General features: G+C 39.7%; 1 protein-coding gene across 2 annotated transcripts; it reads right to left on the bottom strand.

Moving 5' to 3' along the window:
* Positions 1-268: 268 nt before the first annotated feature.
* On the bottom strand, positions 269-14,028 carry CEP15 (centrosomal protein 15). Of its 2 annotated transcripts, none has more exons than XM_072941594.1 (6): positions 13,936-14,028; positions 13,178-13,310; positions 12,490-12,676; positions 10,954-11,077; positions 2,616-2,690; positions 269-672 (listed from the first exon to the last, which is right to left on the bottom strand). In XM_072941594.1, exons 3-6 carry the CDS (start codon positions 12,540-12,542, stop codon positions 538-540), a joined length of 387 nt encoding a protein of 128 aa, XP_072797695.1. In that variant the 5' UTR covers positions 12,543-12,676; positions 13,178-13,310; positions 13,936-14,028; the 3' UTR covers positions 269-537. The 2 variants fall into 2 exon arrangements, with proteins under 2 accessions (XP_072797695.1, XP_015092097.1); XM_015236611.3 differs by having other exon boundaries at positions 12,490-12,574.
* Positions 14,029-15,069: the final 1,041 nt, after the last annotated feature.

Here is a 15,069-nt window from a genome sequence, read left to right as displayed (position 1 = left end):
GGTTCGCTTCCCTATGAGGAGCAAAAGCCTATGAATCTATTTTCTGAGCGATATTATTATACTAAAGCAGTTAATTGTCACTGTCTTTTCATTTGTTAAAAAAAAAAATGATAACGGTGAACATACAACCACTTTGCTCCTGTGCCTTGTCCCCAGCACAAAACAAGTGAAAGGTCAAGATTCTAGAAAATGTAAAATCAGAGCCACTGGTATTCACTGTTTAGATAAGAATGACTGAAAGTGATTAAAAAAAAAAATCACACAACACTCATTTAGCAACTTATTTAATCAGCAGAGTCCACCTTTCAATACTAGTTCTTAATACTTCTGTGGGTTTGGCTGAAAGCAGTTTCCTGATGTTGAAAGAGTAGGTGACAGCCTGCGAGTTGCCAGTAGATTTCCCAGTTTTCATTGTCGTTGAGGGGGTAATGAGACAATGTGAACATATCCGATTCCTAAAGTGACCTGCATGTTCTTGAACACTCAGCTTTACGGAACAGGTTTTTTTTTTTTTTTTTGAAATAGTATGTGAAGAAGCTATCGCTGCGCCTCCTTCTGAATGGTATTTTCTGCTTCATTTTGATTCTCAACACCAATAGGATATGGTGCTCTTCCTAAAAGAAACTGTTCCCATTTGGGAATATATTCTTCTACTGATGCCCAGTAAAGAGTCTGGAAAAAAAAAAAAAAAACAACGTCCAAAAGTAAAAAAGCGTATCAGGCAATTGAACTTGGCTCTTCATAATAGTCTAAATGTTTATTCACTTAAGTGTGTGGGTGCGTGTACACACACTCACACATATACGTAGAATGCACTTCCTCTACAGAATATTTTATGTTAATTTTAGAAGAAAAAAAAAAACCTGGCTACTTACTAGTGTTAATTTTCAAATTTCTCAGTAAAACCGGAGCCTGGCAGAATTACAGGTTTCAGAATTTTATTGTGATTTTACGCGCCCTCTTGTGGCCAGTCTTGTGATTATTACCCGTCGTACTATTTGGGGCTACACCATCATGGTGAGTTTTTGTTTCATGTTCCCGATCCCATAGCAAATGATTAGCCATACTAAAATTATCGCAATGAAATGACACAATAGGAACAACTGTTTTAGAATGAACAGAAAAAGATTTGACCCGGGATGAGATCAGGAAGTGGAGTATAAAGAGGATGTTTTTGGATTCAGGTGAATCGACCCCTTAATTGTATGGGGGGAATCACGTTAAAAATAAGCATCCACTGTATCTTTCAGAAGAGCACTTGATAGGGCATATGGTAACTTCTTTCCCCTCCACCTTTTTTTTTTTTTTTGGTATAATGAGAAAATAATATCAACATCATCCAATTATTTTTAATTCAGATAACTCGGAAGTTGAGATGCTGTGTTACTGGCCTGACCATGGCAGTCTGTACGCTCTACCAGCTCACACCACGGTGCTCTAACGTGTCTACAAGCCTGGGTGGTTTCTAGGTTGAGTGCCCTAAGGAGGCCAAAGAAAAGGAAACTGCCAAAAGCTCTGCATAGGAGGGCGTTTTGTATTAGATCGTCACTATCAATCTCTCTTTGGGAAGTTCAGCCAAAGAGATCACGTTGGGGACACGTGATTATTCCCTCTGAGCATTAAAAAGGTAGGGGGGTTCTGAAAGCTGAAGATGGTGAGGGAGTCTCTGTATCTATGCATCTATGCATGTGGTCTGAGAAATAGCCCGACATGCTTAAAATAAAGGTCAGCCTGCTGTGCAAGACTAGCCAAGAAAAATACCAACCCAAGCCTGTGGTTGGCAGTGTCTCCGCCATTCACGGCTGGATTAACCCCTATTGTGTGGGCCCTGTACGGGCCAGAGGAAGGTATTGGAGAATTCAACAAAGAAAAAGACATGCCCAAGGCACAACTTTGTACCGGAGTTTTTTTCTGTCCTTGATCACTGCCTTTTCTTATTAGTCTAGATGACACAGAAAATTGAAGGGCAATTCTCAGCCTTTAATTCTGAGTCTGTTCACATCCCTGGTTAGGCAGCCAGCCAAACTGTATTTAAAAAAGGTCATTAAATATATGAAATCTAACTCTTCTATATGTAGCAACTTCCCTTTCAGCACAAATACACTCACGTACCAAATATGGTTTATTTTTGCCAACCATCTTCCCAGCCTGTTCTTCAACTGAGCAAAATTAAACAGACAAAAGCCACACTACACTGCACGATAATATGCATTTAAACAGCGTTGGTTGCATTTTTGGTGAAGAGACTGAAGTGCCATTTCTCACATCAGCCATCAGGAAAAGCATTTTGGTTAGGCATGCTGTCGTCTTAAGACTGAGTGCATCTTGTCTGTTGTGATTTAACAAGATAGTTATTTCTAAGTAATCAGGTGAAAAGACACAGGATTTCGGTAACATTTGCACTTGACAGAAATCTTTTTAAAGCAAGATTCTTATGGATTACCTATAGTACGTACAAAGCATGGCATGCTGGACATAGAGCAATCACACACACACTTCTAGTTTATTTCATGGAAAGAATAAATCTGGCTAATATACACACACAACCACTAGTTAATTTACAATGCACTACGAACAGAATAGGATCTCTTACATTTGTTCGTTAAGATTCTCACCTCAAGAGAAACCACCTCAGGCCGTGGAAGTGGGTGAATCCGGGTCTGAAGAGACTTCTCTGCCGCTTCTATATCCTGTAACAGATAACAGCATTTTCAGAACAAAATGTATTTACATGACACGCACCAGTGGCACCTGTAATTGCAATATCTATACCCTTAAACTCTCCTCTGGATACACAGTTGGAACTGATGGAGGGGCACTGACGGAGAACTGATCATTGCTTACTTAACCAGTTTCAAATACAGAATGCAGGGTTTCATATTGTAAAATAAAAGGCAGGGGCTGGGGGTGGTACTTCTAAGTTCTGCCTCCTTCATTTTAAGTAGTTAGTAAATGCCAATAATTCTTGGAAAAAGAACTTCCTCTAAAACTGCTCGGAATACCACGTTAGCTTTAAAAATCATTAAAAAACAGCCAGATGGATAAAATAGTCAAATATTCAGATACTCAAAACAATCAGATACTCAGACCCACACTATGCTAACCTGAAAAGTGAAGGGTTCTAGTCTGTCCACATCATTCCAAGTGGTATATTAATGACACAATGAGGTACCTCAGTTCTCTGCAACAAAAGCCTTTCTATAATACTGTCTAGATTTTTAGTACTAGATTTCTAAGCTAATCTCAAAGGCAAGTTTTATTGCTAGGTAGTAATTCATTCAGTTGATGGCATTCAAGCACCAGGCATGACTTCGTAGTTGGACTTGAAGATGTCTGTATTTGCTCTTAGGGTTGTTCAAACACAAGAGTATTTAAGGTTAATTCATACCCTGGTTAAGATTTTACCTAGATCTGAACATAAAGTGCACGTCCAGAAATGTAGGACTTGGCATGTTGTCACAGAAACATTCGAGCCCTGTTTAACAGGTCAGCACCTGCGTTGTCCTGTACTTCCTGGTGTTTGTCAGGTTCACAGGGGCGTTGGCTGAAGGCCGTGTAGATTTCCTCTGCTTTGAGCTGCGTGAGTTGATAGGAAAGAGGAAGTTCTCTGGTCCCTGTACAAGCACTGGAGCAGTCTAAGTACAGGGCTGTTGGACAGACGGAGAGCGATGGAAAAGGGCGTGGGAGTGGGGTGTGAAGAAGCCAACGCTGAACAGGAGAAAAGAGATAGCAGATGGCAGCGGCGGGAGCAGGGAATGGGTGTGAAATGGAAAAGGGAAAAACAGGAAATTCCCTAAAGGGACTCCCCGAAGTTGCCCAACCATTAATGCACCTGCTGTCTCGAAGAAGGTGACTTGAAGGGGAAAAACAACTATTTGGGGATGTAAAAATCCTGTCTAGTAGCACGTCTATCCCATACCAGAAGTTCACGGTCAAGACACACGCTAAAGCACTTTTGATGCAAATGATACGACAGATACGTGAGACCCAACTCTTCCGATTACGCTGAGATTTTACCAGGACCCGGAAGAATCACTTTTTATTTTCACAAATCAAACAGAATAAAAATCCTAACCCCAATTTTACCGTTACTCTAAGAACAGTTGTGAAGTTCTCCTTACCGGTAGCTCTAGGCTCCACCAGCACCAATCAGCAAGATGAGACATTTTTCTTAAAGATCAGAAAATAAGGACACTGAGTATCTCTTACAGAAGAGCAGCTCTGTAACCGTGAGAGCAGACAGGAGGGAGGTGTGGCCTGTCACAGCAGGTCTCTGGTGAATGACCTGACTGTCATCTTTGCAGCACTTCCACAAAGGGTTATCACCCCTCCAGGGAACTTCCTCCTTAGTTTAACACACCTCTCTGACTCCTACTTCCTTCTCCTTGGCTGGCTCCTTCTTCTCCTGTTAATCTGAAGTGTGGGCTTTCTTAAGATTTGTGACATCTGTCCCCATCTTTTTACTTTCTCTCCCTCCGAGATTGTCTCTTAACTAGCTTCAGTTCTTACTGTAGAGGGATGGCTAACTTTTCTTCCAGCTCTTGTTTCTCAACCTGATAAAACTAAATTCTTCTTTTCCCACTGAATGTGTTGAGTATATCAGAGAGGGGAATGAATTCACTTAGATAACCGTGTTGTATTCACTCTCTCCAACTCTTACTATTTCTGCCGTTTAAAAATTCAATGCTCCATATATTGTTCCTTCAGGATGAATTTCTAGTCTTTCCCTGTTATTCCCTAGGCTATGGCCGTAATATCACACTTAGTCATTCAACAAATACTTAACACTTATACTCATGCCTAGATTGTATCTCATTTTACTTGAATTCATATGTAACATGGAATTGATTAGTTTTGCTAAGAACTACTTTAAATATGTCCTCCCCTAGATTGAAAAAAAAATTGGTACCCACAATACAGAAGATCAAGCATGAATTCCTTGGCCTGACTCAAAATGTTGGCAAATTCACCACAGCCTTCTGTAGCAGGTTATATCCTAACGTTTGGATTTAAGAGCCTTCTCTTTAACTATGTGCTGCCCTGAAGGTAAATACTATGTTTCATACAGCCTTTAAGCATCTGAGCATCTAACAAAGTGCAGGGTATGTACTAGGTACTTAAATATTCATTAAATAAAGGCTGAGGTGTCAAAGTTTCCTGAGTATAAACCAAAAACTTAAAAAACAAAACAAAACAAAACAGGGGTGGTAGGCAGGGAAAAGGAAAAGAGATGAGAGGAAGGAAGTCTAGTTGGCCAGCTTTACCTGGCTATGCTTTGTCCTGTTTTATAGATTCGTCACGAGACCATTTAAAATTTTATACATTTATAGAACAAATGACAAAGCAGTCCTTACAATTTAAAAATAAAATGAAACAAACTGAACTGCTATCTAGTCAGTGGTGTAACCACACGGAGAATAATTATTGCACATCAGGCGGCCTTAGAGCACAGTAATTTGACTGAGCATCCCCAGTGAGGTACACTGGGGAACAAAAAGGGTGGTAAAAAGTATCTGACCAGAAACCAGTCAGCAGTCATATTGGTGGTGAGACCAAATCTTTCTCTGTGCTCAGATACTGTGTCTGTATCACAGGATAAAGTAAGTAAGTTATGTTGGTCGTGGAAAATTCTTGAGGAACAGATTTTTGGTTTGACAAAAAAGTGAGAGGTATAGGATCCATGATTCTAAGTTAAAAGTCTTACAAATTGGAATTTGGGAATTTCTGACATGAGCTCTTTATTTTGTATTTTATCTTTAAAAGATGTATTTTATCTTTAAGAAAAAAAAATGTTGCAATGAACACCATGAGTGCCCAGATTGAGGGCTCTAAACATATTTCCTACCAAAAGGATCCAGGGCTCCCTGGAACAACAGCCAATTCCAGGTCTGAGCAGCACATGCACATGATGAGCCCGGAAGATTTCACCAGACCAGAAAGAAAGGAAGCTCTCCGACTCTTATGATCAGTCAGAAGCATTCAGGAGCTAACCTGAAGAGGCTCCCACTTGGCAAAAATGGGACAATTTGAAAATAAACAGGAATAAAAATTTAAATGGATTGAAACATTTAAAATCCCAGACATCTTAGGAAAAAAAAGAAAAAGAAAACCCAAACCAGCAACACCTAATCAGTCACTTTTAGAGGATACCAGAGAACCAACCTATTATTTTGAAAATTAAATAGAGAATCAAGCACTCACCATGCTTTTTTCTATGTGAAATACACCTCATTGTAACCAAATAACTGACGAAGGGACATTTCTCTTAATATAAATAATCAGCAATTGAAGAAGAAGGAATAAAATAATCTGAATGTTAGTTTCTGCAACCCCTAGTGAATAAGCTTAGGCAGTGATCATCAGTGACAGCTAACATTCCAAAAAAGAGAGACAGCCGGGCATTCTGGAAGCATTCTTCCCCTACACCTCGGAACCTCAGTCTGATCAGGCCTCTGTAGTTTGCACTGTTAATGCAGTATCCCTTAGCTTCATGTGGCTTCTGAGTGCTTGAAATGTATGAGTCTGAATTAAGATGTGCTGTAAGTGTAAAATACACACTGAATTTTGAAGAGTTAGTAAGAAAAAAAGGATCAAAAATATTGACTGACTTTTTATAATATTTACATTTGAACTGTGTTTGAAATTTTAATAACATTTTAAGTAACCTGTTTATTTTGATATTACTAAAAGTGATTACTAGAGAATTTAAAATGACATATGTGGCTTGAATTACATTTCTGGTGCACAGCACAGCTTAAAACTATCAATTATAGGAATTAGGGGAACAGAGGAACACCCTGTAGACAACGCAGTGATGGCTCAGCCATATCCAGGAACTCTACAGGGCAAATGACCCAATTCCTTCAACAGATATATTTAAAGGAGGGGAAAAAGGGTGGGGCGGGGAAATTTAGGAGACCTATCCATCAATTACAAATTGGATTTTATTTGGAACCTGATTGGATATTTGAGGATTTATTGTTCATTTCTTAAGTTGATACTGATATTTTGATTCTGCTTAAAATAGTATTTATCTTTTGGTGATGAACACTGGTGTATGGAAAGAGACATACTGAAATACAGGCGAAACAAAGCAGCATCTGAGGATTAGCTTCAAAATGATCTGAAGCGGGGGGGGGGGGGGGAGTATAGCTAAAACATGATGGGCTGTGACCTGAGAATGATTGAATCTGGGTGATAAGCGCACGGAAGTGCATCCTTCTCTGCCCTCTTTTACGTAGGTGTGAAAATTTTCATAACATTTAAAAAGCATGCTGCCGTTGTGGATGTTACTCTATGGTATGATTCAGGAGCCTATATAAATGAGTTTTCTAGGAAAAGTAAACCATGAGCACAAAAAGATCGCTCTCTTTCCTTCTGTCTACCTACACCACTCCCTCCAACCCAGCTCTGGCCGGGCTGGGTTTAATCTTTTAATCTGCTGGAGGTAGCAAGAATAACATCCTGAAGCGTGAGGTGCAGGATCGCTGGTACAAGGAACAAGTAGGCTTTTGTTAAACTTAGGAACTGGAGCAAGGGAGACGTGTGAGGAGGCGAGAGAAGGGCCGGGAGGTCCCTGGCCATGCTGGGTGGCAGTTGGTTGAATGCTCGAACTGCCAGCTGCCCCATGGAGGCTTCCAGGGTGTTCCTGAGGGAAGCGCTTGCTGTACCTGCAATCGTTCGTCCACACAAGATGACATTTGTTACCAAAAAATTGCCTCTTTGGGATAAATTAAATTTTGTGGAGGGAAAGGTGGGAGTGATGATAGTCTGTACCATGGAAGTCCTAGTAGAAATAAAATCTCCTGTGTCTCAGAAATCCACCATGTTTCTGTTTTTAAAAGGGAGGTAAGTTTCACTGTCTGAATACTAACAGGAAAACCCACTGAGCCTGCTTCCCAAGCCCACTGTCTTCTATGGTATTTACTGACTGAACCCTCACTGTGAGTTTTCTTCACTGCTTCTACTCATGGTCATTCTTTTATTAATATGTTGGACTCTTTGATGGGATTAGTGTCTTTTGAAATAATTCTTCAATATTTTGTGTTAATTTATTTTTTCAAATGCAGTTAGAGAAATTGCTTGTTGGGATTTTATTAAACTGAAAGATGGCTTTGTGACAACTGACTTAGAAAGATAATGGTCTCCCCAGTCAGGATTAAGGCGTACGTCTCTACTTAACTTTTCTCTTCTATCTCCCACTAAAGTACAGTATAACTGACTGTATACCTGGCATGCAAGTCCCTCGTTCGGAGCGTTAAGACAACCCCCCAAGTAAGTGTTTTCTAATTCTCTTGCGAATGGGAATGTGATCGCCATTTTCCAGCTGTATATACAGGATTGCTGTTGACTTCTGTATGTTTATGTTTTCTCCGTGAATTGTACTTAAGTCATAATATGCTAGTTTTAAAACACCTTTGGCTTCTCTAAGTGTAAAACCGTATCATTGAAAGATGTTGTATGATCTTTCTTTCCAAAAGTTAAAGCTCGTGCCCTTTTCGTGTTTGTTACGCCATCGTACTGTACTGTTCGGAACATGTGAGTAAGGTGAAATAAGGGACGGGCATAGGTCATCCTTAGTCTGTTACTATCTTTATAGAAATGCCTCCAAGTTTTAACAGCACCGCTTTAAAGTGCACTCTGTGCTGAAGTACCTATCCTGACAGAACTCAACCTGTTCTTGACAAGGGGTATTAGGAGTCATTACCTTATGGTTTCCTTATCTTTAAAGTAAGTGATTAGCCCAGATCCGTGGTTTGCACAGTTCCTTAGAGCCACAGCAGTGCAAGAAGGAAGTGCTGAATGGACAGGGCTTTGGGCTAAAGCAGGTCCACTTTTATCTATTTTACATCTTTGGAAAAAGTTTTTGTGCTGGGAAAAAAAAAAAAAAAGAAAACCTCTAGATGAGAATCTAATCTATATGCTTTTAAAAGGCTTTCCCAACTCAAATTCTGTACTCAAGTCCTATTTATTTTACTTTCACAATAACTTCTATGGTAGAGCCACTAAAATTATATTCAGAGTCTAAAAAAAATAATATGAAGGAAAGAAGGACAAAAAGCCTGCATATCCAATTATTTCAAGTATGTTTTTAAAAAAAAAAGGGAAAAAACCGCATCTCTAATAGCAAGCATGCATCTGGCATGTAACAGAGGCTTAAAAAATGTTTAGAAAAAGACAAAGGAAATATACAAAAATATACTAATTTCTAGATGGGCAGGATGATATGGGAGATACGCTTTCTCATCTTTGCTCTTTCAAGTTTTTTACAGGGAGTCTATATCGTTATCTTCCTTCTGGATATGATCGTGATTTCTTAGCTACCCTACTTATCCGATCTCATCATTCTTAAAATCACTTTGCATCTAAACAGCAGATGAATCTTTCTTAAAGACCCACTCATATGTTTCTTACATGAGTCTCTCTCTTTTTTTTTTTTTTTTTTTTTGCTTGCTTTCAGTACTGTATTAGCTCTCCATATCAAGTCTCAACTTCTTTAACTGGTCTCACAATACACATTCAACCTTGTTTCCTGTGACTTTCCAAGCTAGTTAGCTCAGGGTCTCATCAACATTAGTAAAGCCATTTATTCTTCTGGTCTTGGCTCTTCTGTAAGAATCCAACAGAATGGTTTTCCTTCTGCCTACTGAAACACAACTCCAGCTTAGCTTCCTCTCTGAGACCTCATAGAATATTCTAGCTCTCAAAGAGGTTTTACACTTATTCCTCCACATAATTAATGTTTGATCATCCATGGTCTCTATCTTGTGTGTGACAACCTTATGTCATCAACTAAGCCTGTAAGCTACTTGCTCTAGACCCTAATTTGTACGTACTTGGTTATCCCCACTTTCTGTCCAGAACTTGCTCAACAGTAAGGACCCCCTGGACCCTCATCAAATACTTGCTCTTTCAAAGAAAGACACTTAATGTCACCTGCACTTGCTGTAGGTAAGGAGCAATCAAGCCTTCAAGACTTCTAATTTAGTTTTTCTGACTTTTCACAGCAAATTCTAGATTATCCTATATATTTCCATTTAAAAATAAATATTGCAAACACCATTGGGCAAGTAAGACATATGGCAATATAGAATGCTTTGGTAGCACTATGGCTGTGACTTAAATTACTGTGGATCAAACTGCCAGAAACTGAGAAGATAACTGAATTTTCCCTCTCCCTTTATCCTCCAGTGAGGACAGAAGATAACTACATCATGCCTATCGATGAAAATATTTAACAATAAAAAACTGAAAACACTGCTTTATAACTTAAATAATATAGCCTCACTACCAAATGTTTTAGTCATAGGATCTCTTGGAAGCTTGAATGGAAGCAAACTTTAGGGTTTTAATTATGGATGAAGCCATACAATTCTGGAAGCAGAGTATAGCAAGCAGCCAAAAATGTTACACATATGATTTTACTCCAAATGGGCACACTGGCCAAATGGCGAGGCCCTGCGCAATCACATACTTTGACCACCTCCTCCATCACCATCAGAGAAGATCTGGGAAATCTGTTATCTTAGATATGAATTCTGTGTGTTGACTGTGGCCCCAGTAGGGCAACACCAAATTGTTCTAAATACATTCTAGGTACTTTACAATGTTTCAGGATCTTCCTACAAGTAAAAGATGGAAGATGGGAGCTGTATCTTGTATTTGTTACTTCTTGCACAAAGGTGACCTTAAAATTCCCCCTGTAGTCATTGATTTTTCTGGCTAATGAAAAATCATGTAGCCTAAGGAAACTTCAAGATTTTTCACTTTAAAAAACGAGAATCCATATGCTTCTTATCCAGCTAACGTGTTTAAAAAACAGATAGTGAGCCATTAATTCTATTTGTTACTCATAACAAAGAAATCATATAAATATCAAAGTTATGAAAAATTCACTTAATCTTTTTGGCAAAAGTGGGAAAAAACTGCTATGCTTAAGTCAGAGAATCTTACCTTTAAAAGACTAAGGTTCCTTTTAAAAGCAGTCTCAGCTGCTTGCATCTGAGATGCCTTTTCCTTATTTTGACCTCCAAGTTTATCCTCCATTTGTTGCAGTAATATTAATCTTTGTGATACTCTAGGAAAAAAATGAAGATTATATACAGTTTTTAAAAAAGGAAGCATTTTATTCTTGACCAATGCAAAGAATTCATTTCTTAATTGCACCTCACTTCAATTCAACCTATTTTGAGATCCAACTACTATGTCAATTTAATAGGCTAGTGAAATTACTATGTCAATTAATAAGACAGTGAAAAACTTAGGTCATTCAGTAAGTCTGAAGTCTGGGTAAAATTATTTTTATTTTTATTTTTATTTTCATTAACATACGCTGTTAAGTACATGCTTGTTTTTGTTTTTGTTTTTGTTTTTTAAACTTCTCTGGTCTTTTGAAATTAGTGTTAAAAATTTTCTAGTGAAAATGCAAGCTGTAATACATATCCCTTTGCACACATACTTATATATACCTCCCCACACACATACATTGATATAACTTGCTATACGGAACCTTCTGCTTAACACTTCAATACCCCTGAATCTTATGTTACACATTTAGAATTGTGCTAAACTTCCATATGTTTGAAGAAGCAATAAAAATATTTTTTCCCTCTTTTTCCAAGAGAAAGATGATGGTTCCATATATGAGTGAGAGGCTGTGTATATACATGCATACTCACAAGGTAAGACAGTAATTTAAGGAAAATGTACAAAGTTGTAATTATCAAAGTGCTTTGCTACATATACTATACTTCAAAAGCTTCTCACAGGTTAAATGCTTATTTTACAAGTTTTTGGTCCTATTAAGTGATCAGATGAGAAAAAAAATACACAAATGGTACACACACCTGTCTAACCGTTTCCCAAATAGTTGAGATTCTCAAGAAATACTAGATTGTATAGGACTGTTCTTGAGGGTAGGACTAAAAACCTAGGTCTCTGAACAGTCATTTTTGTAAGAAAAGTATCTTAGAAGGCCACAGAAGAGGGCCTGGTAATTAATTAAAAGAAAACATGCGAGCCCACAGACAGAGGTTTGAGGAGGAGGGCTCAGTGCAAAATGAAAATGTGGGGGCCATGTTAAAAATGTACTGGGAATTTCAGGACGGCGACATCAGAGCCCTGCAAGTACAGGGCCTGTGATTGCACAGGTCATGGACCCATGAAAGCCAGCTCGATAAAGAGGCTTAGAGAAGTTCGTTCAATACCAGTGTGGAGCCTGGAAAGGGCAAGAGGAAGAATGAATTTGTCTAGATATTAGTAACAAAAAGTAAAAAGACATAAAACATAATTATACCTTTTAATTTTTGTTATTCTCGACAATAACATTCCCTAACATCAATCTCTAAATTGATCCTAAAATCATAAAATCTCTCAAGTGTCATGATTAAAATGACACACTTTTAGTTCACGTTCCTGTGAACTCAGTTTCACTAATAAAGCCAGTACAATTTGTACATTGAGATTAGCCTTAAAAAAACAAAAACTTACATTTCATCATGTCTTTTAGAAAGGTGAATTTCTTGAGTGAACAGAGACGTCATCTTTAATCAAAGCTGCCCTTACAAGCTTTTTGCTAAATAATGAGAACGTTTAAAGTTACTTCTACCACATGTCCTCAGCTTTGCAACATTTGATCATTTCAGCACCTTAACCCATTGGTTGAGTACAACTTGAGCTGTAATAATGTATAGAAGAATGCATTTAAAAAGATTTTTACTCACAGCGCAGTTTTCCATATGCCAGATGGATCCCAGAACATTATGATACAGGTAAAAACATATTTCACATTTTCCCCTCTTTTCTCCCCACACTTTAACCTTCATCAGAATTCAAAACAAACAAGCAGCTGGTACTAACACTAGTAAACATTTTATTGAATCAACAGACAGAAAAGAAAATCTACTCTGTAAAATTTAACACAGGAATACCATCCCTCACACACACAGACATAAAGGTAAACAAGTATGAGAACCAACTGGAAATTCATAGTCTTTTCTTTACTGGAAGACTGCCCAGTTCACCATCTCTCTTCCAAATAGGGAAGTATTTTCATTCCTAACCAAGGAGAAAAGCACAATTAGGTCCTTTCACTTTACCTGGGCTGCTCTGGACTCTGATGTGGGGAGTTTAGGAAAATCCATTTTCACAAAACGCTTTACACCAAGAGCAAGCTCACCTTGGATGAAGTGCCTGGGCCAGTACAGACAGAGATCTAGAGAACTACTCTGAAGGCTGTGAGTCTGAAGGCAAATCATCTGGTTGGATACAAGAGCTGAAGGTGCCTGCCCAAAGGGAGACTGCAACTTGAGCTGTTATAATAAAAAACAGGGCTGAAAATTCCTTCTTGGAATGAAGCACTGGCTTTCCTAAATTATGACATTAATACTGATTAACATCTCCTGAGTGTCTAGCACTGATTAAAAAAAATTTTTTTCCCCTGAGCCTTTCCTTCAGCACGCACACACTGTAGGACACTGAGTGCAGCCAAGAGAAAGGGAAACACCGCCCTGCCCTCAACGGGTTTCCTCCTCAAGGCGCCTCTCTGTTTTCAGCACCGCGGACAGCAATCGCTCGCAGGCTCGCCCGGAAGGGGTCGAATTACAGACAGTTTCCCCCGAAGTCACTGCAGGCCAATCCTCGCCGCCTTCCTCCTAGTTTCCAATGCAGCGTCAAGGAAGTCCCGGAAAGTTAGTCCATGGTAACTTCTCTTCTGCTGCGGCCGCCATCAGCACTTCAGACAAACCCCAAGACAAAGTCTGCCTTTTGAATCGAAGATCTGCATCTTCTCGGAGGCATCAGCCCACGGACCACTCCAACCCCCACTCACACTGAGAGGACTCGGGAACTTTCCTCATCACCCCTCCCACCCCCCCACCCCCCTTAACAGCTTGCCCCTCACAGGCGCGCCGACGCTCAGACACTCAGGGCACTCACCCGCGGGCCGTCCTGCTGTCGAACTTCTCTCGCCCAACTCGGTCCGGACCTCTTCCGGGAAGGCGCCGGCGGCTGCGCAGACCTGGGCTTGGACACGCCACCACCTTTGCGCAAGCGCGATGCGACGTGACGTCATCACGTCCATATAAAAGGAGGGCGTCTGGCGCCAAAGGCTAGTGAAGTGACGCGGCTCTAAGAAGGTGAGGGCTGGTGAGGGATGTCGCTAACCCCATAGAAGACCCTTTTGGTGGTAGTTTAATTTCAAGCCCTTTAGAAATGGGACATGCGTATGTTGGAAAGGATCCAGAGAGTGAAGCTGGTTTCTTAGAAGCTAGAACATCGCGGTAGAGTGTGGAAGGGGGAAAAGCACTTCAGAGTCCGCTGAAGTGTCCGGACTTCACAGTCACTTCCACAAAGGCCTGCGGAGTGGCTTCAGAGAGCTTCATACTGGGCATGTGATCTGAGTCGGGCAGCAGAACCCTGCCCGCTTGCAGGGGAGCCCCTGTAGAGAGTAATGTTGATTTTTCATCTCAGGAGGAATTTATCTGTCAGTTGCTGTATTTACGTGGATTATCGCATTCATTGAATTCCCCACAATGCCTGGTGAGATACATGCCATTCTCCTCATTTTGACAGACGAGGAAACAAGCTTGGTCATTTATTTAGGGCTTAGCTTTGAAACCTGTAGAGCCTTGATTAGATTTTCCCACAGCCCTCAGGACACACACTTGGGAATAATCCCTTAGTGCTGTATACTGCGTTCTTAAACATCTTTTTTTCCCCTTGAAATAACTGTGAGTTACTTGGTACTAAATTACAGAGGAAGAAACTGAGGTTCAACACGGGTAATGTTTTTTTTTTCGTAAAGGTTACTGAGCCTGTAAAGGGCACAGAGCTAGGATTCCAACGTAGGTGTTTAAATTTTTTTTTTTTCCTTTTAGAGTATCTGCATAAAATCTAGCTCCTGCTTCAGGACTATTGCACGTTGTTTTCTTTGCTTGGAAAACCCCATCACCAGATACTGACATAAACTGTTTCTCATCTTTTAATGCTACTTCCTCAGTGAAGCATTCCCTGAACCCCCCAGTATAAGATTAGAAGTCTGTTTCTTCACTTTTACTCTCCTTCTCCTGC

Source organism: Vicugna pacos, chromosome 17 (assembly GCF_048564905.1).
Source record: "Vicugna pacos chromosome 17, VicPac4, whole genome shotgun sequence".
Taxonomy (NCBI): Eukaryota; Metazoa; Chordata; class Mammalia; order Artiodactyla; family Camelidae; genus Vicugna; species Vicugna pacos.
The sequence above is the reverse complement of the archived record's forward strand: the minus strand, read 5'-3'. Positions and strand labels throughout refer to the sequence as shown.